Source organism: Drosophila ananassae, chromosome 2R, assembly GCF_017639315.1.
Source record: "Drosophila ananassae strain 14024-0371.13 chromosome 2R, ASM1763931v2, whole genome shotgun sequence".
Classification (NCBI taxonomy): Eukaryota; Metazoa; Arthropoda; class Insecta; order Diptera; family Drosophilidae; genus Drosophila; species Drosophila ananassae.
In genome coordinates, this window is record NC_057928.1 from 10,306,847 (window position 1) to 10,331,948 (window position 25,102).

Below are 25,102 nucleotides of genomic sequence, written 5' to 3' on the forward strand. Positions count from 1 at the left end.
TGTTGGCTGGCAAATGCCAAACATTTTTAGATGCGACTGCGAACCGAGGCTTGTAAATACTTTCGAGTTGTGAAAAAGTGGAAAAATATTTGCTGCCGTCTTCGCGGTATTCCCCGTTGTTGTATGCGTCGTCTCTTCCAGCGATTGGCATTTCTCTGGCAGCAGAACATTTTTAATGCATTTTTAATTAATTTCCTGGCTGATGAATGGCGTGGTCCTCGGAGGGAACTGGGCGCTTCAGTTGAGACAAAGTTTCCATTTTGAGTTGAAAATTTAAATTTGCAAGAAAATAGTTCAGAATTGAAACAGAAAGCTAATGCTTACAAACGAATTTCATTAAAGTTGATTCAAATATAAAAATAAACTATTTAAAGTCAATAAACCTATATACATATCCTTACAACCACCATCCAACTAGCCTACATAAATATTTTTTATAATTAAGCCATTATATCCCCCACTTTTTGTTTACCTATCCCCCTAAATTGCGTAATTATATACTAAACTTTTTAATTGGATCTCATTTTAAGCCAACGATGGCATATAGAGGCACTTTATTTTATTGGCACTGCAATAAGATATTCTCTAGAAATCGTAAAAATAATCCAATGAGTAAGACTTGCTCGCCAAGTAGTTGCAAAGCTCTTCCTTTATATCCTCTCGACAGGCACTAACCCTAATTGAGCCATCAATTAATTAGCCAGTTGAGGCAGTTGAGCATTTGAAGAAATAGTGGGTATTATCAATTTCAGGAGGTGGTAGCCAGACCAGCACCCGGACGGTAAGGACCATTGCCCAGAAGTGGGCATTAAAAATTATGAAGCCCCAGGTCGTAAAAGACAAGCGGGGTCGCTGTGGCCTTATCATAAAAGATAATAAACCGATGTGGAAACTGGAAATCGGTAGTGGAACTTGAATTTATTTCCCATTCCCCGAACTTACCATCCACAAACAATGTCCGTGTGAATGGAAGGAAACTGGTTGTTGCTGCCGGCGTCGCTGTTTCTGTTTCTGTTGCTGTTGCTGATGGTGTTGCTGTTGCTCGTGTATATGTTGCTGCCAGCTGCTCTGCTCTGTTGACTGACTTGCCTGCCTGCCTGCTTGGCAGCCTGGCTGCCTGGCCTATTGAATGTGCATCAAAATTTATGTGGCCTTTTTTAGTCGTTTGCGTTGAGCCAGCGGAAACGAACGTGTTGCCGGAGCAACTATCCTACCATCAGCAACATCAACTAAAGCAGCAATCGTCGCGTGTTGCCAGTTTCAGTGTAAAAATCCCAGTGAGAGACAGGTTGCAGGTCTATTTCGTAACCATTTTCGAAAAGTGTGTGTGCATAATTTTCAAAGCAATTGCGAAATAAGTGAGAAACCACAAAAATAAAATCTATCGGAATCCTATCAGCAAAAAATATACGAAACCAGGGATCTTTGACCTTTGCCACCTGTTGCGGCTTCGCAGAAAAGTAATTTCTATAAGGTAATTAAATAATTATGCAATCATCTGCCATCTAAGCGGCCGAGTTAGCTGATGGAAATTAATCAACTCGTGGGTAGGCATAAATATGCAAATTAAATTGAGGAACCGGAGATTGTTACACTTTGTTGGTCATCCGAACGAGAACATGTTCTGCGGTCGTAGCTTGATTCTTCCCCCTCTCTTAGCCAGTTTCTTTTTAGCCAAGCGTGAGAATATTCACTGGGCATTAATTAGCCAAGAAAATCTGCAGAAAGTCATCGGTAAGTTGGTGTGGTATTTGTACCTTTCAACTAATTGCCGGAGATCGTAAAGCACGCTATATTTCGCGACCATAAGGTACTATATGGGGGTGGATGGGAATGGAATCAATTGCCAGACGGGTGTTTGTGTAGACCGCCTTTAAGTGCTCGTGAGCAGCATAAATCACACCCCGACTATGCTGGCCATGTTGCACAGCATGGTCCATGGCCCGGACCATTCCACAGACTCATTAAGGTTTTAATTTACAAGTTTAACTCGAGATTTAAACACTGAGATTTATATGCGTGCCGCGCGAGGCAATAATCAACGGCAACAACTCGCAATCACGTACGGCCACAAACGAACCCACCAGAACCAACAACATCAGTAACATCAGTACCATCGGCAACACCAGCTAACTGCAACAACATGCGCCAATGTCCACCTACGCAGATTGGTTAAACAAACCCTCAATGAGGAGGCCCGTGTCGGAACCGAGTCTGTCCGTAATCGAATATGCAACTCATGAGGGGAAACTTTAAGACAAAACATGACAACATGAAACAAATGCAAAGGCATCAGCCCCAGCCCCAGCCACGACGAAGAAGATTTGTGCAAACAAACAGACTCTGAAATCATTTAGTCGGGACAGGATGATACTCGCTTTCAAAAGAAATTAATTTACAGAAAAACTGCTATTAAAATACTCTTTAAAGGGCACACTCTTCTAAGGGGCATAATGACATAGAAACCTTTTTATAGGTTTCTTAGACTTTTACTTATTTCTGAAAGTTAAAGAAGGAACTAAACATTTCACTATCAACTCCCTCTATACCCCTAGAAAGTGTATAAAATCAACCGAAAATTACAACGTTGATTAAGAACGCCTCAAATGGGGTTTGTCAGAGGCCTGACCTTACACATCCCGAGCAGGAACCGCAGCAGCAACTCTGGCACGCACCTGCAACTTACAACTTGCAACAGCCGCCAATCATGGATGGCAGGATGGCAACAGCAACAGCAATGGCCACTCTTGAGGAGGACTAGAGCAACACGTGCATGTGATTTGGAAGACAAAAACCGTTCTAATTTCTCAACTGTCAGCTGAGAGAGGCTTTTCCTCTGGCCAACATGCTACTTGCAACGGACGACGGGCAACTTGCAACCCCAACTCGTTAGCTGGCTGTTGCCATAGCAATTATGCAGCTGAGCCTCACAAAAGAAGGTCGACATTGCTGTTGCTGTGGCGTTTGCTTCCACACAGCCTCATGTCTTTATTTTGGTCGCTTTTTTTCTTCCACCAACTACATATGTTGCTGGTGTGCTCGAGTAGAGCAACAGCAGCAACAGCAACAGCGGCAGCAGCACTAACAGCAACAGCAATTGCAACGTTTTTGTCTGGTTGTTTGCATTGCCCAGCGCTTTTGGCCTTTGGCGCTGGGATGTTAACCCTAAGCCCAGCTGCCTTTATTAAGCCACCGCGCCAAGTGACTCGCCCCACCATCACCACCAGCAACAACAACTGCAATCTGGGTGCTTTTTTAATAGTTTTTTTTAGGCGAAAACTAGTTTTTTTAGTTGGACCCTCGGGTGCTGACGTCGCCTCTGGTTTTTCTATAGTTTTTTCATCTATCCTACTCCCTCTAATATGCAGCGCTTTAATTTTTCCATTTTATTTGCAACACTTGTCGTTTAAATGCAGCAGCAACAGCAAAGTGTGGCCAATAAATTAAGCGACGCCAAAAAAAAACCAACAGTCACACACTCGAGCAGAAATATCATCAAACCTGGGCCAAGTTAATACAGAGAGCGAAACTTCTATAGTTTACAGAACTATGAGTTATTAAAATATCTTTTATATGAAATCTTCAAGCAACTTGTTAATGATATAAGAGTTAACTTTTTACGATCAAGACAGTCAAGTCTTCAAGAATATTTTAATAAACTTATAGTTTTTATCACATTTTATATAAGAATATCAAAATTTCTTTACGTGCCAAGGAATCAAGAAAAATTATCTATGTGTGTCTGGCAGGTTCTCAGGCCAAAGTCTCGGAGTCTTAAGATCCAGCTCTCAGCTCCCAAGTCGCAGGTCTTCGGTCTTCGGTCTCCCCAACTCTTGGAGCTCGGAGCTCCGTGCACAATCGCAACAAATGGCATTTTTATTGATATTTCGGTCGGTTCGCCTGGCAGCCGCATGTTGAAATATGCGCGCCACCTGTTGATTTTGTTTGGCGATTGCAGGAGGACCTATACCCGAACCTATACCTATACTAAGGCCATGCCTATACCTCTGGCTGCTCGTGATTTGCGCTGCAAATTAAAAGCGAGGGCGATGCATATAAATAGCAATTTGGACAGGCGAATTAAGGTAAACGACTGCCAGCCCCAACAAATCTCGAAGGAGTACGGTTGAGTTGTCTTGTCACATAATGGAGTGGAATTATATCAACGGCGTGACTTTAATTTCCACAAAATGAAACAGAGGTGGGCCGGGGAATGCCAAGGGTGCTGAGCCAGCGGAATGCAATCAAGTAACTCAAAGAGAAGTATAACTTTGCAAATGAGCTTTAAGAAGTGAAGGAAGTCGTAGCAGAAAAATTAATAAGATTCTTAGATATTTAAAAAAAAAAAAATGGTAAAAATAAGTAGGAGATAGTTTGTTAGATCGCCTCTTTAGATAAAGAAGTCGTAAATATTATGGTAAATAATATAATTCTCTAGAATTTCCTTTTAGTTTCCCTGCAAGACTGCAACCCTCGAAGAGTGGAAACTTTTAACTAACGCAACTCGTTACCAAACCAAGTTACCACGAACTTTATCAGCGGCTGCTTGCCCACTCAACGTAACTTTATCAGACGGCCTGCATCCAATTAAAGGTCTTTCCGAGTATTTAGGGTATTGCCAGTTCGTTTGCTCTAATAAGATAAGCCATCGAGGAACTGCACCAGGGGCCTAGGCAGACTCTATGGCCACTCCAGTCCAATAAAGTTGTTGACAGGTAGAGAGATTTAGATAAAACTCTGATAAGAAGCAAATTTGACAGTCATAAAGCAACTGGCAAACAGACAGGTACAAGATATACCCCAATGGGAACTTAAATTACAGAAAAAAGTAAGAAAAAAATTAATGAAACCTGTTTCTGGGCATTTTTATTGTTCTCCGTCTGTTTAATTAAAAGACAATCAAAAGCCAGAGCCGCAACAGGCAGCTGATGGAACAAAAGGCTCACCAGCGGATGCCCAAAGAGTTCATCAAAATCAGGAGCAAACTTCCAGATACGAGATACAAAACTGCCAAAGATACACGATCCCCGGCTTGGGAGGAAAACCTGCTCCGGATCAGAATCCGAATCGGGATCGGGCTCTGGATTCTTTATCGACATGTTTATGCGTTTCGTTTGCCCCCCGAAGTCCAACCGCCACAAGAAGTCCCACAAATGTATAAATATTTACACGAAATATTTACGATTAGAGCAGGCCATTGAGGGGGCAGCCGTTTAATGAAATGCTAACGATATTCATTGGAAAAATCACAAGCGTAACGAGCCCGGGGAGGAAAAAGGCCGCAGATGCCGGAGTTTACATTTCAGAACGCTGAAAGCTGAAAAGGTTTTCATTTCTATTTTTTTTGTTCTTTCCACAACGGTCTTGCAACAAAAGCGAATTATGTAAATGCTGGGGAAATTGTTTCGGCCTCAACCCGGCAATTTTCACCGAGCCACGAGCTGGGAGCAGCATTTTCGGCAAATCAATTTCAATTGCCAGGCCCGGAAGGCGGTCTGAGCCAAAGTGATGGGGGCGTGGCCGGTCATGGCTTATAATAATAATTGAATACATAGGCGATCGGCCTGGCTGGGCGGGGAGAAGATGCATTGGCAATTGAATCGAGGCCAGAAGCAGGAGCATCATACTGGCAGGTGTAACTTGGCCAAATGGAAACCATAATGAAAATGCTACTCGGAGGCTGCCAGCCGCCTGCCAGATAGTTTTAGCCAGCCTGCGGTTATGGCCACAGTCCGAAATGCAATTTGGGTTGGCCTCACCATCCCAAAAGTTTGGGGCGGCTCCTGGTAGGCTCCTGCTATGGAATGTATAATTAAAGCAAATGTGTTTCATGATTGGGCCCGAAATCAGGGTTAAGTATCGCAGCTCATTTGAATGCCGTGCCATCCAGCAATCCTGCAATATTGCAATCGAGAAATCCAGCAATCCTGCAATTATCCCATCGCCAGTCATAAACGACCACACAGCGAATCTCATGGATCCACCTCAGCTCATCACCGGGGCCCTGCCTTCATTTTCGTAGCCATAGCCACTGTAATAACTGTAACTCTTCATCAAAATAATGTAATTATCAAAATTGTTTTCCTTGAAATTTGTTTACATCATTGCTGCAGTTTCTTATGCAAGTGGGCACAAAAATAAGCGAAGACGGCCATAAGAAGATGGCTTACTTAAGGCCACTTTTGATGAACTATTGTATACACTTTCTTTTGGATTTTGATGGCAAAAATGAAACTAATTCTATAATTTTATATCACAAAAATACAAAGGTATTTTTTATAAATCTCATTTCTCTGAAATCTTACCTCAAGCTAGAGTATTCAAAAAAAAAGTTGAACAAACTCCATCTCCTGCATGCAAAGCGGTTCCCGTTAAGAGCCACTTGAAGTGCGGCTAACACACATACTCCGGCACTCCGCCACCAACACACACTCGCGTGTGGCAGAGCTTCTGCTCTTACTTTGGCTGCTGGGTCTGGTGGCAACTGCTGCAACAACTTTGCACTTTTCCAAACCGACGCTTCGGCAACAATTTCATTACAGCGCCAGCAGCAACAGCATTATCATGCAACTCTACTTCCAACACATCATCTGCATGCACATCATCCTGGAAGTCGTCCCTTTTTCCCTCACACGAGGCAGCATCATCTTCATTATCATTAAAGCAGAGCACAGGAAAGCGCCGCTAAACTGTTTAACGTTTTCCCCCATTTCGTTTTTTAACTTCCGCTTTTCCTTTCCATTTCTCCCCCTTTTTTTTAGCCAAGTACTTGGCAGGATCAGGAGCAGGATATACATATGGATGTGCACATACATGCTCCCCATAATCCTCCTGGCTAGTAGCAACATTTTAATTGCATTCCACGTGTTTATTTGTATTTTTTTTCTTTACACACTTGGCATAATAAATAATTGCATTTTCCAGGTAAGGCCCTTCAGGCTGTCTCTTGAAAGCGGCATATTGAGCCGGAAAACTCACTTGGCTTTCAAGTGAATGACCGATTAGAGCCATAAGTGCCTGCCTCCGTTTCGAAGAGATCTCCAATCGAATTCGAATTCGGCCTAATTGCACTGAACACTTTTCCAAGCACTTTGGGGAATCAAATTTTCCACTTCCTCTGCATAGTTGGACCCCCTTCTCTTTAGAGGCGCCGCCGCTAAATTGCTCGCTGTCAACAACAATAATAATTGTAATAACTATGAGCCATACTCGTACTCGTACATGGCCGACTATTAAGACCATGTTCTGTTGCCTGACAGGTCGAGTTGGTAAAAGGGATGGCCGAAAAGGGGGACTTTCGGGGACACGAGGCAGGTGAGGCAATCAAGGCACAAAACTTTCCTGCCAGCGATTTACTTCGCGAATCGTCGTGTGGGGCGCCATTGGCCTGGGACTAGTCTTGGTTTAAACTGGATATTGTTGTCTGGCCAGCCATAAGGCCAAAAACTAGAGAGGTAGGGAAATAGAAGAGCCAACTATGAGGGTGGATACAGGGCCATAAAAAGACTGTCAAAAGGTTAGAGAACTTAAAGTCTAGTCTAGAGAAGTCTAGAGATCTTTATATCTTATAAGTAAAAGTTTAATCTATATCCCTGTACCACTCTCTATTTCATTTAATTTTAATGCACTCCCTTTCGAAATCAATTTCCTTTTAATATCAAATCACTACTGATCATTGAATTTGCTTCCACTTAACCCACTTTGCCGGATCAATCTGGTATTGCCAATGCATCTGAGCCACAGACTATATATAAAAAGATTCTGAGAGAGTGGTTTACAAGAAACCGAGTGCAATCGACCGAAAATTACCGACCGACCGACTTGATTAGCAATTCCAATTAGAAGTTTTCGCATTTCTGACAGGCGGAGCGACAGGCATGGCATTCCTCTTAGCCCGCTGCCACTTCTTAACCCACTGGCAGCCAATCATCGTTATGATGTTCATCTGGCGTGCACAATAAAAATAAACAGATCATAAATAATATATGAATTCAATTCATATCTAAAAGGATTTGCGGTTAAGACGCCGCCACGCACAAATATGGCCAGGAAAACGAGTTTTCATTCCAGATCCACAACTGAAGAGAATCCAAAAGAGGGGGGAGTATGGCGTACGGATCGGGGAATCACTGGGAGAATCCAGCCAAGAGATCGCGTAGATGCAACAGAGTCTGCAACAAAAACAAAAAAATGCAAGAAAAGAAAACAAGAAAAACACGTAGAGCCACGGACGAGGTTAACTCACTTTTTTTTCTACCCCGCACTTGGTTCGTTTGCCGGCGATTTTCCAATGCCGGTTGTGAAATTTCTGGCCGGGCAGCGAATGTTTCATGGCCAAGTTAACAGGCGCTCAGAGCCGAGTGCCAGGGCCGGAGCAGTCAGCCAGCCAGCGATCTAGCCAAGCTGAAAGTCGAGCCAAGCTGGAAAAAAAAATGGGAGACCGGAATGAAAACCATCATTAAGTTGTGTTTGCGGCAACATGCAACTAGCAAGCCATGCCACCAATGAAACACCAACAACAACAACATATACATAAGTGAAGTTCAAGTTCAAAGCCAGGTAACAACAAGTTATTGTTTTCTCGACAAGATTCTTTCCACTTATTACACAAGTCATCAGTCGTCCTCGTCATTCATTCCCATTCTGGTCCCCATCATCTTCTTGGCTGTCATCTTTGACATTAGCTGAGATCTTGGGCTCTTAAATCTGAGATTGGAGATTGGAGATCCGGGATCTGGAAGCTGGATGATGGAATCTGGGGATCTCAGGCATATCCCTCTCACTCTCCTGTGTCTTAACGGTCCAAATTGCCAAAGGCGTTGCCGCATCATTATCAACTGATTGTGTGCACTGGGCTACCGGCTACCGTATCCTGTCTCCGATACCCATTCCAATTTCCCACTCCCATTCCCATTTCAACCGGAAAGCGTTATAAAACTTCGAAATGATCAAAAGAAATTTTAAGAGCAAAAAAATTCTGGCAAGACCCCTTCTTCACGGCACTAATTGTTAATTAATGGAATGCAGGCGTGTCCAAAGTCTGCCTCCGGCTCAGGCTTTCGGGTTTTTATTCAACTGGAAATTATAGCCACACTTTCAGGGGAATGCAAGTCATTTTTATTCCAGCTTACAGGTAGAATAAGATTGTGGCTAATTTTGTACAAAAATCTATAAAAGCTTCCTTCTATATAATAAACTATAAAACGTTATTTGTCTAAAAGAGTATCTATCTTAAAAGTCTCTGAAGTGTCAAGTCACTAACTTGGCTTAAGAGCTTAATCACTTTAATAAGCATTTTCTTGGCCCACATTTCTATGGCTTTAAGCCATTCTACAAATTCTGGTAGCCGCGTATCTGCATTTCCACGAATGCATCTTACGGATGACAGCCATAGTTCACCCGAATGACAGATACGAAAAGTCATCTCGGAAAGAGTTCTCTTGCCGCTTATTGATACAGTTCTTTCACTTTTATTTTTTGAGCGTTTCCGTGGAAGAAATGAAAATGCATTCCTGCCAGGCAGTCGAACATATTTCATTTTCACAGTCAACGAGGCAAAAGTTTTTCAATCTCCCCGGAAAATGCATCACCTTCGCTGAACCTCGGGCTTGCGGCAAAGTGTGTCATCAGACGTGGCATAACTTTTATTGAACTGTCGCTTTGGGCTGGTTGCTGCACTACAACTATATATATTTCAGATATCTTTCAGGAGGAAAAAAGGTTGGAAAACGTAACCCAAAGGTGACAAGTGCCGGAGTCAAAAGCCGCAGACATTTGTATAAATTATTACACTTGCCCCCTCCGGGCGCGGTGTTCAAAGGGCTTGACGTTATGCATTTATGATTGCATGTGACATTTGCATGATGTGGCCACGCCCCCTTTCGCCTTTCACCTGCCACAGCCCCCTTATATTTTTTGTGACTTGTTGAACATCTGGCTTTGGGCCTTCGAATCGAGATGATATTGGAATTGAAGTTGAACTTTGAAACGGAGATTTCCTCTTCAGTGGCTTTTTGGTATTTGCACGACACAATCATTAAATAGCCATGGCCAAGAGTGCTGACAGCCACAAGTATGGCCAAAACAGACACAACAACAACAAAAAAAGAAACAAATTACAAGCTCACATTGTCAGAGTTGCACTTTAGGCGACATAAATTTCATGTACGTCGCCATGACAGACCAAACAAAAAGTACAGAAGACTAAGGACTTACTTCTTATAAACGAAGTTTCAAATACTCTTATAAATAGATAATTGTAATAATTATTTTATTAATAATTAGAGGAATAATTAGGCCATATATTTATATAGAATATAATTTAAAGACCTTGATATATTTAATATTTTATAAATAGTTATCGTACACTTTCTAAAGAGTATTTAAAAAGAAGAACAATCTCACAAAAAAAAACAGCAGCTAACAGGAGGTGTCAATGTACAATTGCAGCAACAACAACAATGACAATGTTGGCAACAAGGAGCTTGGCCAACAAAGAAGCCATTGTTGTTGTTGTGCTTTTTGTTGGTGTTGCTGTTGCTGTTGCCTTTGTTGCACATGCCAAAAGCGGACAGAGACACGACGCCAAGGAGCTCGCCTTGGACACAATGCACCCGCTGGTCCTCGACACTGAGAGAAATTCTAAAGAAGATGTTTCTTTTTTTTTTAATTTTTAAATAAAGATTATATAGAAGACTTCTTTCCTAAAAATCATGTTTGTTTTTCATTATTTATGATTTAAAGCCTATCTTTGCTATGATTTTTTTTTGATAGTGCATTTTCTTGAACCCCCATCCCATCACTGGGTCCTTTGAAGACATCACCTCCTCCTCCAGCAGGCTACAAAGCATTTCTCACTCTTCTATTGACACACGCAATGGTCGCCTTGGAATGTTGCCGCCGTTGTCGCATCGCAGCAGCGGCTTGTGTAATTACGCGAATCGCATTAGCACAACAAATCGACCCCACAGCGCTGCATTTAATTAGTGGATCTGTGAACTAGAGGAGGGGAGACAGGGAGCAGGGAATTGGGAACCCAGGGGGCCGGACACACTGCCTCTGCAAACATGTCAGGCAAAATTGTTGGCATAATTCATAATTGAACTGCATTTGTGGCTGCCACACGATCGCCGTCTCATCTTCAGCGGCATCCTTGCCCCATTCTGTTGCAGCATTCGGATGCCGGATTCCGGACTCACTCCTTTCCCCGTGATGGCTACATAAATTTTGTGATAGGCTGTGGCGCCCAACATGGGGCATGGGTTTAGTGTTTGTCGTGCCTGGTATGCACTGTACTTGCCCCACCACTTCCTATGCCCCATACGCCACACTCTCCCATTAAATACTATTTCAACTGACATTTTAATACCCTTTAGGCGGAGGGTTTCCTTCTATTTACGAGAGGAAGCTGACTAAATTTATGACAAGTATATATTTGCTTAATTATCTTTTATAATAAAACAAGAAAGGAAAGCTAACTTCGGGCGGAGCCGAAGTTTATATACCCTTGCAGCTGAGTCGCAGTCCGCTAGGTGGCGCCACCCATCTTATATTATTAGATATATAGCGGATCGTATATAGTTGGCCGATCCTTATGAAACTTGGAAAATCGAATTTTTTTGCCAAAAGAGGAATCCATTGAAACTCCCATCCTTCTAACTTGAAAAACAACGAAGTTATAGCATTTCCGATCAATCAGTTATATGACAGCTATAGGATATAGACGGCCGATCCTGATGACATTTAGCAGATCATATAAGTTGGCCCAAATTAGAATGCACAGAAAGTCCCATCCTTCTAACTTGAAAAACAACGAAGTTATAGCATTTCCGATCAATCAGTTATATGGCAGCTATAGGATATAGTTGGCCGATCCTTATGAAATTCGACAAATCAGATTGTTTTTCCCAAAATAGAATCTCTACCAAATCCCATCTTTCTAACTTAAAAAACACCAAAGTTATGCCAATTTCGATCGTTCTATGACAGCTATAGGATATAGTCGGCCGATCCTTACGAAATTTTGTACATAAGATATTCTGGTCAAATATAACATGTGTAGAAACTCCCAACCCTCTAACTTAAAAAACACCAAAGTTATGGCATTTCCGATCAATCAGTTATATGGCAGCTATAGGATATAGTCGACCGATCCCGGCCGTTCCGACTTATATACTGCCTGCAAAGGAAAGAAGGATGTGTGCAAAGTTTCAACTCGATAGCTTTAAAACTGAGAGACTAGTTTGCGTAGAAACAGACAGACGGACAGACGGACAGACGGACAGACGGACCGACGGACAGACGGACAGACGGACAGACGGACAGACGGACATGCTCATATCGACTCAGGAGGTGATCCTGATCAGGAATATATATACTTTATAGGGTCGGAGATGTCTCCTTCACTGCGTTGCACACTTTTGACCAAAATTATAATACCCTCTGCAAGGGTATAAAAAATTATATTTGATGTTTATATAGTAAGAGTTGTTCAGTATCTATAGTGTTTAAATATTTTTTAAAATAATAGACCATTGAATATGTCTCTTCCAAGACTAATATCAAGGCGACTATCAAGCTTTCTAACAAATTATGTCTAAAGAAAGTAATTAATAATAATTGTTTGTAAAACAACGTATACTTTTCTTGTAAGACAACCTATTAAAAGAGCATTTAAAGCTCTAATGGTAGTTGAAGCCTACAATTTCTTTGGGTTTTCGCTTCCATTGTTAAGAGTCTTTAAAAAGAGTCTTTAAAATATGGCAACCGTTTGTGCCCTGGGCGCACCTACAAGATCTGAGGTTGTTTTAGCGGCGCGGTGCCGTTATTTCTCGCTCAGCTCCTCACAGTTGTTAGCCAAGTATTCCATTACCACAATTCACATGTCCCATGGCCCAGAGCCCGCCAGCCAGCCAGCCAGCCAGCCAGCCAGCCAGCCCACCCAGGTTATTGTTTCAGTTTCTGTTTCTGTTGCTGTTCTGTTTTTTTTTTTTCGTCGGGTTCAAAGACTGTTGACATTCGTGGGTTATTGTTATTGCGATTGTTGCGGCAACCACATCCGTTTTAGTTGCATGTTGCAGACCATTGATTGACATAAGCGCTTTAAAGACTTTGTCACCGAGTCCCATGTCCGCAATAAGGAACCTATTCCTCTGGCGTGCAATTTGCCAAAGGGATTGAACCAAGAGCCAGAGAGAACCGAAAAATATGAACATGCCGCATGGGATACCGAGAACATTGAACATGCAAACACACTCCATGATACGACGACGTTCAAACTTTTGTCTGACAAAAGACAACGCAGAAACGAAACGATTCCAAACAATTTAACAATGAATTCTGCAACAAAATCCCCATGAAAATAGATATAAACGAAGTCAGCAGGAGTGGAGGAAGGATAATGGTGGCGAGGAGCACATATAAACATAATATCCATTTCAATAAACTAACAAGCGTATGTGGGAGATGTGAACGGAAGTGTATAAGAAGTTATAGACCGAACAGAGCACTGTCATATGCCGGCAGACACACGAACAGGTGCCATAAAGGTAAATTTCAATTCAGAGAAAGGAAAAGGAAAGTCAACGGAATAATACAGGATTTAATAGAGAACCCTTTACAGAAGTTGTGCAATTTTAAAGGAATAGTTTATTTTGAGACTTAACTAAGCCTTTTAAATAAAAACCCTTTATTGAACTGTATTGAAAACAACATCCACAGAAAGAAGTTGTAAAGTTTAAACTACATTTGTTTGCAAGTCCCTCTGAATAGATAAAAGGACCTTTGCTTACCACCAAACAATACCCATAAAATAAAAACTTTTCTGTGAAATTTATTGCAAAAACTTTAACTGGATTCGAGTCAAAGCAGCCAAAACATGAAACTAAGTCACTATCTGTGTCCTTTTGGCAGGAATGTGAATAACTTTGCAGTTGAGAGACGCTACAATGCAGAGTGTTGTTTGTCACTCCCCAGGATGCAGGATGCAGACATATTTGCAGCTTATTACAGTTGTTGCTACACAACATGTGGATACAGCATTCGCTGTATGACAAGCTAAATTAACATGTGAGACACGCCCCTAAATCTCCTTTTATCCCGACACCCGGAAAAACCAAGACCAAGACGAAATGCAGTCCTTCGTGTCTGACACTCGACTTGGGGCGCCGGCAAATGTCAGCACATTTGTGACTTTGCATCCTTGGCCAAATTAATGGACGGCCAGCATGGCGTATACTTGTTAAATGCAGAACACCATCTCACAGAATATCCGAGAACATCTCAAAAAGTGTCGACATTTGCGCCTGCAGCTGCAGCTTTTCTTTTCGCCACCCCTATCCCTCAACCGATTTTTGTTACAAGCTCCTTTGTTGCAGGCTCCCATTGTTCATTGTGTTCGGAACTGGGTAAAGTGATGCAGTCGTGAATAATAAAAACTGATGCAGGACGAGACCTTTGGGGCAAAGTTAAGGCCTCCTTCGGCAAAAGATCCCCATCAGCAACCTTAACCCACATTCGGTTTCAATTATCAGACACTTTGGTGCGAAGCCAGAGAAACCACTAGCCGAAAAGGCTTTAAAAATTAATATGCTGAAAATCTTGAAACAATTTGCAAACTAATAGCAAACGGCTTAAAATCGCATTAAAAGTTTCCCCCAAGAACTATCGGCGGAGGCCGCAGGCAGACAAACACATAAACTCCTTACATGTACTTGTGGCAGGGATTCAATAAGCAGCAAGTTGTGGCTAAAAAGTTTTCAGCCAGAAAGGCTTAAAGCCTTTCAAGAGTGCCGTCGGGCTGGTAGCTTAAAGCCGAAAAACTTTTCACTGGCAGGCACTGCAAAAATAAGTCAAGAAATCATCAGCACTGCCATTATTAGCATAGGGTCCAGAAGTGACCGAAGTTTTTACCCCTTAAGAGTGCTGGAAAGTTTCCTGAAAGGGTTTCCGAAACTTTTAACAAGTTCTTTTCATAATGTAACCCAAGAAAATGTAAAGACATATATGTTTTGGCACAAAAAAGACTAAATATAATTAAAATATTATGGTATATTTTTCAGATGTTTTGAGCTTCTATACCGATGGCCATGCAGGATATTCGCCTTCGCCTGGAACCGCAGCTCAGTACAGCCACTTTTATCACCTCCTTGTCCAGCTCCTCCACATCCACATGCTCCTCCTCGCAAACGGCTGAGACCACGCTGATTGAAACAGCCGAGAAGTCGCCATCCAGGTGAGTAGATTTCCGTAATTGTCCTTCCCCCAAAGTTTTCCCTCTCCTGAGATCGTTTCGTTAACCACACAGCGAAGCAGCTGCTGGAGGAGGGACACCAACATCGCCACAACACTATTTCCATCACCATCATCCGCAGCCCCAGACCCGCCTAAATCCGCATCCGCATCCGCATCAGCATCCGCACCTGCAACAGCATACGCATCAACATCCGCACCACCAACGCCGTCCGGTAGAACAGCTTCAGCTGCTTCACAGTCACCACGATGTCCCGGATTTGTCCGGGCAGGAGGACTCCCCATCGCATTCCCATCCGCATCCGCATCCAAATCCGCACCAGCTGCGCTCGCCCAGCTCCGAGGAAGATAATTCGCCCACTGAAATGAATAATTGCCGTCGTTTGGTTGATAAACCGCCACTGGTAAGACCTAAAAAGGATGCACTTTAAGAAATTATCAAACTACTTTTTAGGATATAAACTTTATTTTTTTTAGGAGACTTAAGTATTTAATTAATTCCTAATAGTATATATTTTATAGATAATTAAAATCATTATAGTTTCATAATATTTTTTAGAGTGTCCTCCACCCTCTCTATAAAGCCTGCTAGTTAATATTAACTATTAGCTCAGGTATCGAGGGGGGAAGGACATACACAAAGAGGCTGCCAAGGGAATAATAATTTTTTTGTGTTATTGCCAGAATCCTTTGTGGTTTTTTTCCTCATTGCTGGCAAATTACTTTGTACAGAGCACAAATCTGCTTACTCTGATGAACTCCTAGGGTGCAACAAAGGAGAGCAGAAAGTAATAAGTAGTATCTATTGAGGCAAAGGATAGCTTGAAATTAAGGCAAGAAAAATTCCAAGAATAAGAAAGAAATATTTATTGTAGCTCTTTTTGCCTCAAGAATTTTATTAAATGTAATGCATTTGATTTTGAGCAGCTCTAGGAGTCTTTTTGTAGTCCTTAAATTGCAGTCCTTAAATCGATTTTAAAAGCAATTGGGCCTTAACAATCGGACTGGAGTATGCTCTTAATTTGGAAAGTGTTTTTGCCACTAAACAAGCAGCCGAAAAAGAGTTCATTAAATTAATTTGCACAAATGCAAATTTGCAACTAACGGCACTTTGGCACGCGCCACTACAGGACCTGCAGGATAACTGTAGGATAGGTAGGGACAAAGGCACTGAGAGAAAAAATAATGGAGTTATATATGTAGATTCTAATATTAGAGGCTTGTGAGAGTAAAATAGAGGAAGCCATATGCCTATTAAATCATTAAAGGAGAGACTTTATTATTACTGTTATTGTTTTTAATTTTATTTAAAAATGTTATATTTATTTAATAAACTGTTCTCTCTAACTAACTAATCGAAAAATCCATTAAATCTCAAATAAACCAATTTATGGAAATGAATTTCTCCATTTATACTTTTCCAATTATCATTTAACATTTTCAATTTCAACTTTGCTGTTAAACAATTTAGTTTAATGACAACCATTAACTGTTTACCCGTTTTCCTTTTAGTGCAAATGAAAGTTGGTAAATGGAAATCCGACAGAACAATGCCTGATGTCTGGGAAATGGCAGCAAAATGCCATTAACTTACTGACTTTATGACACATAAATCGCAGCAACAGCGGCATAAGAACTGAAAATGCATCCGACAGCAGCCAGTTGCTGCCAGTCCTGCTCCTGCTGCTGCTGCTGCTGCTGGTGTCACGTGTTTTTAGGCCTAGGGAATATCCTTGCCAAAAGGACAATAGAGAATGAAGCGTGGAGAAGTTTTTGTCCTGGCGGCGCCTGAAAGTAGGCAACGTGCAAAACTTTTCCACAGATAACGAAGCACTCCACCTCGAAAGGAAAACGAGAGAAAATCAAATGACAACCGGCAGGAGGACTGTTCTTCGTGTTCACTGAATGCTGCTTAGACACGTCTATTGTGCCATTGTCTGGAAAATACCTTAGAAAATAAAATCACCCAACAACCCAAGCCAAGCCAAGCCACCAAACCACCCACTGACTGCTTTTCTGCATTCTTTATAGTCGGGATTTGGCCCAGCAGTTGGCAGCTAAAGTTCTCGACTTGTCTTGGCAGAATGCGTGAGTCCCTTCCGATGCCATTAGCATAATGGGGGCATTAGGTTGGCACGAGCTCTGATTGCATACTTAACGGCAGCCAAGTGGCCAATTTAATTAGCTGCAATTGGAAAAGGACCTGAATCACCATCTCTATAGCCTATTTAGTTGGGAATTCAGGTTACATTTTTAAGAGGAGAAAGTTTTTAAAAAAGAATTAAGAAAAGAATTCTAATAAGAGAATCAATTTTTAGAAAGTGTTTCATGAACTCCATCATCTTTTATGTTATATTAATCCTTGAACCATTTAATCCCAAATCCCTTGATCTATTTAATCAAATAACACATTTTCTAAATTTAATTCTAATTTTCACCTCTATCACTTCTAAAATCGACTGAAAAAAAACCCTAAAACCCAATCAATTTATTCAACGAAATAAACTCCAATTTGGGGAATGCAAATTGTTACCCTTTTGCTTTCATGTCCATAAAATCAACATAATTATCGCAAATTACGGCGAAATAGCCAAGAACAATTTACTTTCGGGCTGCTAATTACAAAACGCCATGGAAAATGGGAAACAATTTAAACGGCAGAGGAAATCCCGAAAAGCTAGAGCCCGAAAAGCCATATCAGACAAACGCCAATGGCAGAAACTTTCCACTCCGGCTCGAACTCATTTCAAAGTAATTTGCCGCAGAAGCCAAAGGCGGCTAGTGAGTGTGGGCGTACTAGCTAGTCTTCTAGGCGAGTGGGCGTGGCAGGCCCTGGTTAACATTTTATTGGTAACCAAAAATTTTACACATCAATCTCGGTCTGGGGGAGGGTCTGGACGTGGTTGTGGTTCTGGTTGTGAGAGCTAAAGTGTGTTTGATGTTTGCTGGATTTTGTGGAGGGGCGTGGCTGCAGGGCAAGGGCAGGGAGGCCGGGAGTAGGTGGAAGGTGGCAGAGGTGGCAGAGGTGGGGCTACAAATCCTCAGGAAAGACTGCACCTGCTCCCGATACTGGTCAGAGAAAACAGTAGTCCCGAAATTGCCATTATAGCATTGCAAAAACTTTGCCAAATTGGCAGACAACATGCAACATGCAAAATGTACGACTAAATGTACTTTCAGACACTTGAAAAAATATTTATTCAAAATTTAAATTAATCGAAAACAATAGACTATATTTTTAAAGCAAATTTTTAATATTAGCAATACTCCTAGTAGGACTATATTTATTTATTTATTTATTTAAAATTTTTTTTCTTAAAAGCATATTCTACTATTACTATGCAATTTCTCTCTCTGCATATTGGACTGATTCGCAGGTAAAACGACTCACCATGGGCATTGGCCTGCTCCGTGGTACCGAGGACAGCCGCCCCCTGGTGCACAGCACCTGCGGCTCCTCGCTGGCCTCCGCATCCGGATCCATTTCGGACGGCTATGTGAACGAGGCCATCTGCGAGCCGGACAAGTATGTGGCCAGCAAATTTGGTGATTCGTGTCGCCAGTCGCTCTCCGCCCTGGAAAGTGCCACCCAGCGGCTGCAAGTGGAGCTGCCCGCCAGCAACAAGAAGTATCTGAGGGAGACGTGCAGTGGTAAGCATTAGTGTTGCATCAACTGACAGCATTAAGAACGTGTTTTTATTTTCACTTTTTGCAGCCAACTCCAGTCCAAAGCTACAGTTCCCCGGACACACTGCCCTGCGACTGGATAATCTCAGTCTGGCAGAGCAACAGGAACTGAAGGGTGCAGCCTGGTTTCAGGCTGGGATTCCACGGGAGATATCCCTGGAGGTCCTCTCCCGCCAAAGTCCTGGTGCTTTTCTAGTGCGGCAGAGCAGCACCAAGCCAGGATGCTTTGCTTTGTCCCTGCGAGTGCCGCCACCATCGCCTCGGGTGGCCCACTATCTGATCCTCAGGACCCAAAGGGGCTATAAGATTAAGGTGGGTTTTAAGATATGACCATATAGAGGAATAATAATATCAATTTAAACTCTCCCAATAGGGATTCACCAAGGAGTTCTCCAGCCTCAAGGCCCTAATCACCCACCATTCGGTAATGCCGGAGCTCCTGCCCGTCCCACTGACACTGCCACGTCCCCCGAGTGCAAGATCCCAGAGACCCGCCTACGGAGGCGGTAGCAGCAATGGGGGCGGAGATTTTGAGATGTACGGCTCGTTGAACGATTTTCGCAAAATGATGGCCGATTTGAATGTGTGACCACTGGGCGCACTTAATTAATTAAGTAATTATGTCACGTTGATTGAATTAAGCTGCCCACCCGGCTTGTCACATTGTCCGGGTCGAGACAGGATAACAATCTGTTTAATTTGCGTAATTGGCTGTGCTGATGACGACGGTTGACGTGGCTACCAATGAATAGGGTCCATGTCCATGTCCATGTCCAGGTCCAACCGATCTGCTCCTCCTGCGCCTGCTTCTGCTGCAGCCCACCTGTCTGTCAGGTGCTGCACACACACACACATTTTTTTATGAAAATTGATAATAAAATCAGCTACGTGAGCGGCTGTGGTTGCACGGTGGGAGTGGGAGTGTGGATGTGGGTGGCGGTGGGCGGTGGGCGTGTGGCATGGTGGTATAGTATGCTCTCAAATCATTTTTACGAAACTGATTAAAAAAGTGCAAAAACATGCAATATGTATACGCAAACAGACATCAAGTGATTATTATTTTTCGCATTTTTATCATTTTTATTCGTTTGTACGGCTTTTGGCTGAGTGGCAGGTGCAACCGGCAGACATCTGAATGGGGCAGCCGGATTAAATGTTAATGTTTGTTGGTAAGGGCAGAGGTTGCAGGCCAGCTACCGAATACCGACTGCCGGCTGCTGGGATTTGGAATGCTAAAGTGCTTCGAGTACAATAAATATTTTTCGAGTGGAGCATTGGATGCACAAAAATATATACAAAACAAAAAATAGCTAGCTAGATTAATATATAAACTAGATAACTTACTTATTACATTTATAACCGTATGTACTTTGTGTAATAAAATATATAAACGAAAGAAGTAGAAGGATGACTGTTTTTTGGGTCTGAGGGTCAGACAGATTTTTAAATTTTAAATTAAAAATACATTAAGGTACTTATTTAAACATGGCGCTCAAACTGCATCCGATATTTATCCATCTCCAGCAAGCCATAGCTCAACACTAGAGGGCGCCAGATAACATTGGCGTGTGGCGCCCTCTGTCGCAGAGCCATCTGGTGTTGGATATTGAATCTAATATTTCCCTCTATAAACTATTAAAGGGAATTTTAAAGGCGGGCTTTTTTATTGATTTTAGATTTAAATTAAAAATATACATTAAAAGAAGATATTGAAAATTAGAAGTAAAATATTAAACAAAGAAACTAACAAAAAATAGTTTCTAACATCCTTTCTGGTTCTAGTAGTCCTTTCTAGTAGAAATATTTCAATTTGATATACAAAAAAAAAGAACTCACTAAGACAACAAAAGAACTAAATTGTAGTTTTAATTTAAAACATATTATATCATTATTATATTTTATTTTAATTTAAATATATAATGTCTAAGTCGTCTCCCCTTAATATACGACCATGAACCCCCAAAAAAAAACCTGTATAATATTGCTTTCAATTAGCCAAATCCTTGCTGCTTAGCAGCATGCCTAATTGCCACCATAAAATATCAATCACAGTCTTGAGTAATTTCCGAGGCATCCCCTCGGCGGTGCGACCAATCAATTTAATGGCTCAAAGTCGCCGAACCGACCCTCAAATGAACTGTTAGCGGCGAAAGATGAAAAGGATCGCGGACAATAGTCGAAAGTGTCCTCGTACATCAGAAGAGACGAAGACACGCTTCACTATGGGCCTAATTGCTTTAAAATAAGCCACACCCACGGTGCCCCGAAAATCCATCTTGCACGCACATTACGACGAACCCATCGATCGACCGTTAGGCAAGTGACTTCACCAGAGACATGGAGGAGAGAATCTTGGAGAATCGATGGGCCAGGATCGAGAATTGAGAGGCGAGAAGCGAGGATATCGGAGTGAGGAGCAAGAGCGTGCGGGCGGTCGGTGGCTTTGATCTTCAGGATCAGAGCGGCGCGGGGCACGCTTGTCAATTGTGGTTGGCTTCAAAAGCGGCTTAGTGTCCCGATGCCATAACCACCACTACCACTACCACTACTACCAATCCCAATCTCTGTTTCAGTTCCAGTTTGAGTTTCCAGTCACTGTCCCAGTTCCCCGGCCGAATGAAGTGTGTAATTTGAAATTAGCTCAGGCTCAGCGGCACCTTTTAAGCCAGGTCATAACGTGTCGGTGTGTGTGTACTGGCTGGTGTGCCAGTGTGTGCCTGGTGCACCTGCTGGCAGTGTCGGTGAGTGTAGCTGTCCTGCGGCGGCTACTCAGTTACGCAGTCGCACCAAATCGCCAAGGCCGGGACATCTCAGACATCCCCCGCATGTCATTTATGTTTTCAAAGTTTACAGTAAAAAAAAGAAAATATTAAACATTGGGAGTTATTTTTTATTAAATTGTATACTTTAATATTATAAATATTATGTCCTAGAACCTTTTTTCCCAAGGCAAAATAATAGATTCAGGCAGTAGGTTTCTAAATTCTTAGTTTTTTTAGGTTTAATTCGAATATACTAAATTATATGGATACTAAAGGAACAGATTATTATAATAGCTTTTAAAATAATGTATAATAATCTATAGTTGCCATATCTTTTATAGCATAGCTTTTTTAATATAATTTAATATTTTATTTAATATTATAAAATTTATATAAATTTATAATATAATTATATAAAATTTATATAATTATATTTTATATAATAAAGTAAATGTATTGATCTTGTAAGTAAATGTCTATATCTGTCAAAAAATATTTGACAGATGACTATCTTTAATTTTTAATAGTTTCCTTAGTATTCCTTGATTACTAATCTTGATTATTTTTTAGCCTCTAAATTTCCAAGAAATCCTAAACTTAACTCCCCAAATTATTCATCCAAAATTAAGCTATAAAGCTGTGCTCCATTTCATTTTCGATTTCAGATTCATTCAGTAAATGAATGCCCAGCTTCTAGATATACGCAAATTTATGGCCGCACATATCTGTATGTACATTTATAATGTGACTAATTTGCGATCTCTTGATTTTCCAAAGCTCCAGCCAGACTCTTCCAATCCAATCCAATCGAATAGAGTCCATTCCATTCCACTCTAAGCCATTCCGATTCAATCTCGATTTCAATCTTCTATGCCAAATCGATGTCCGCCTGCAGTGGGGGGCGCTAATCAGGTTTCTGGCCCCAAATTGATTTCATTTTCATATTTCAATTTCGAAAGACGGTAGCCGGAGCTCTGTCGAAAATGCAAAATCAGTAAGACCAGTAGTCGCGACATGATATAAATTAACTGTTTTGACTTTGTGAAATGAAATGCGGCTTCTTTGATATTCCAATTTCGAATCGAATATCCAAATCTGAATCTGCTGAAACTGAATCCCAAAAGCCAAATCGATTTCTTACACAAAAAAAACCTACGAACAAACAAAATTTAAGACGAAAAGCTAAAAAAAAAAAATAAAATAAATATACAAAATACCATTCAAAGTGGCTCGCCACCAAGTTGTTTATCTCGTTAGAGTTGCCAGCGCTCCAGCCGATTTCTTTTCGGCTTAAATGGTTTATGTGCGTTTGCAACCAGTTTTATGGACATCGCCTCCGCAGGCTGACTGAGCGGCCTGATTATATATTGATGCCGCTGCCGGTGCCGGTGCCGCTGCTGGATGCTGGGCTGGATGCTCAACCCAAAGCTGACGGTGAAGCTGTAACTGATGCCAATGCCGATGCCCAAGACGATGCCGCCAGACTAAAGCCTGCTTTTCGTATTCAATTCGAAGCGTTTAGGTGGGCCGTGGCCGGCGCCTTTGAAGCATGCATCTCGTTTACCACGTGCCGTGGCATCAACCACTCCGCCCATCTCCAATTCCAGTCCCCCTGCCACCGAGACGATCCGGATTCGGATCCGGACCATATCCTCAAGCTGTTGCGGGTGGAATACCTTTAAAGTTTACAAATGAAAGCACAGGAAAAAATTTAGCTTTAGATTTATATATTATTAAAACTTGTTTTTAATGTAACTAAAGGATAATACCAAAAACATGTGTGTTAAAATGATATAACTACCATTGATGATTCAATAAAGAACAATATATATTCAAGAATTATCAAATAACTATTTTAAAATCTCAATGCCATAAATTTTTGTTCAGTGCAAAGCTTTTTTTACACAAACATTCCGAAATCGAAAACCGAAAATCAGAAAAAAATAAAACGTCACTGATCCCCCATGATCCAATCAAATCGGCGACATACAGACCCCCATTTGAATTAATAAACAAAAATGTTTATAAATAACAATATATTTTATAAATGTTTATTTATATTATTTAGTATACGCGGCTCCGTCTAACAAAAGATTCCGCTACCAGTTTTCAAGTCTAGTAGCGATTTTAAACGATTTTAATGATGTGCTCAACGTTTTATGATTTAATTATGCCGTTTGTTGTTGTCATCATCGTTTGTTATCTTCGGTTTTGTTTTTATTTTTTTAATTTTTTTGTTCCTTTTTTTGTTAGATCGGTCTCAGTTATTAATATATGCCCCATATTGAAGCTGGCTCGGCTATTTATTGAGCCTTAATTATGTGCGATTTAAATTCTTAATGAATGCCGCTTTTGGCCATCATCAGCCTCTGGGCTACGTAGGCGCGCATGTGCCGATGATTTAAATGATAACGAATTGAGATATCTGCATAATGCAAAAATTAAAAAATGCAAATATGTGCGGGTGGCAGATCCGATGAGGCGCCAGCATGACGACCATCCCAAAAAACATCCCAAAAGTTTGCCAATTCGTTGAATTCCGCAAACACACACAAAGAAAGTGATAAATTTTGAAGCCTGACAGCGGAGAGAGTGCTATATTTTGTTTGGGTAAACGGAACTGGATTTTAATTTGCTTAAACTCTTTCATTTTTTGAACTTTTAAAACGGATTAAGGCTTGCTTAGCAATCAAATATTTGTGTCAACATATAATTTAGACTATATCAAGCACTTCGATTCACTCCCTATTCATTTTTATAGGGTCATCTTACTATATTACTAAATGGTGTCACTATATGACCCATTACTAAATGGTGTCACTATATGACCCACAACAATGACCATATCTTTGGCAATATTAATCTGATTCTTGAGCGAAGTACCTTAAACGATTTGTAGATCGATTCTCCATCAATCTGCATCAAAATCTAAAAAGACAATTTTTGGAAATTTTTTCGAAACTTTCTGGATCTCTTTTTAAAACTCCATAAAAAGGCTTGGAGCCACTATAAGGCCCACAGCGAAGGCTGTATCTTTGCCAATTTATATCAGATTCTTGAGCGGAGTACCTTAAACGATTTGTAGATCGATTCAGTATCAATCTGCATCAAAATCTAAGAAGGTTATATTTTTGAGATTTTTTTTTTAAATTTCCTTAAGGATCCCCTCAAAACCCACCTTAGAAAGGCTTGGAGCCACTATATGGCCCTCCGCCAAGGCTGTATCTTGACCAATTTTTATCCGATTCTTGAGCGGAGTACCTTAAACGATTTGTAGATCGGTTCCCCATCAATCTGCATCAAAATCTAAGAAGATAATTTTTTTGAGATTTTTTTACAAATTTCCTGACGGATCCCCTTCAAAACTCCATAAGAAGGATTGGAGCCACTATATGGCCCACAGC

The 25,102-nt window shown here is 41.3% G+C and overlaps 1 protein-coding gene across 1 annotated transcript; it reads left to right on the forward strand.

Moving 5' to 3' along the window:
* The first annotated feature begins 1,012 nt into the window (after positions 1-1,012).
* Positions 1,013-20,341, forward strand: LOC6506394. Its single transcript, XM_001957912.4, has 6 exons — positions 1,013-1,474; positions 15,060-15,232; positions 15,305-15,653; positions 18,627-18,900; positions 18,965-19,248; positions 19,310-20,341. Exons 2-6 carry the CDS (start codon positions 15,081-15,083, stop codon positions 19,523-19,525), a joined length of 1,275 nt encoding a protein of 424 aa, XP_001957948.1. The 5' UTR covers positions 1,013-1,474; positions 15,060-15,080; the 3' UTR covers positions 19,526-20,341.
* Positions 20,342-25,102: the final 4,761 nt, after the last annotated feature.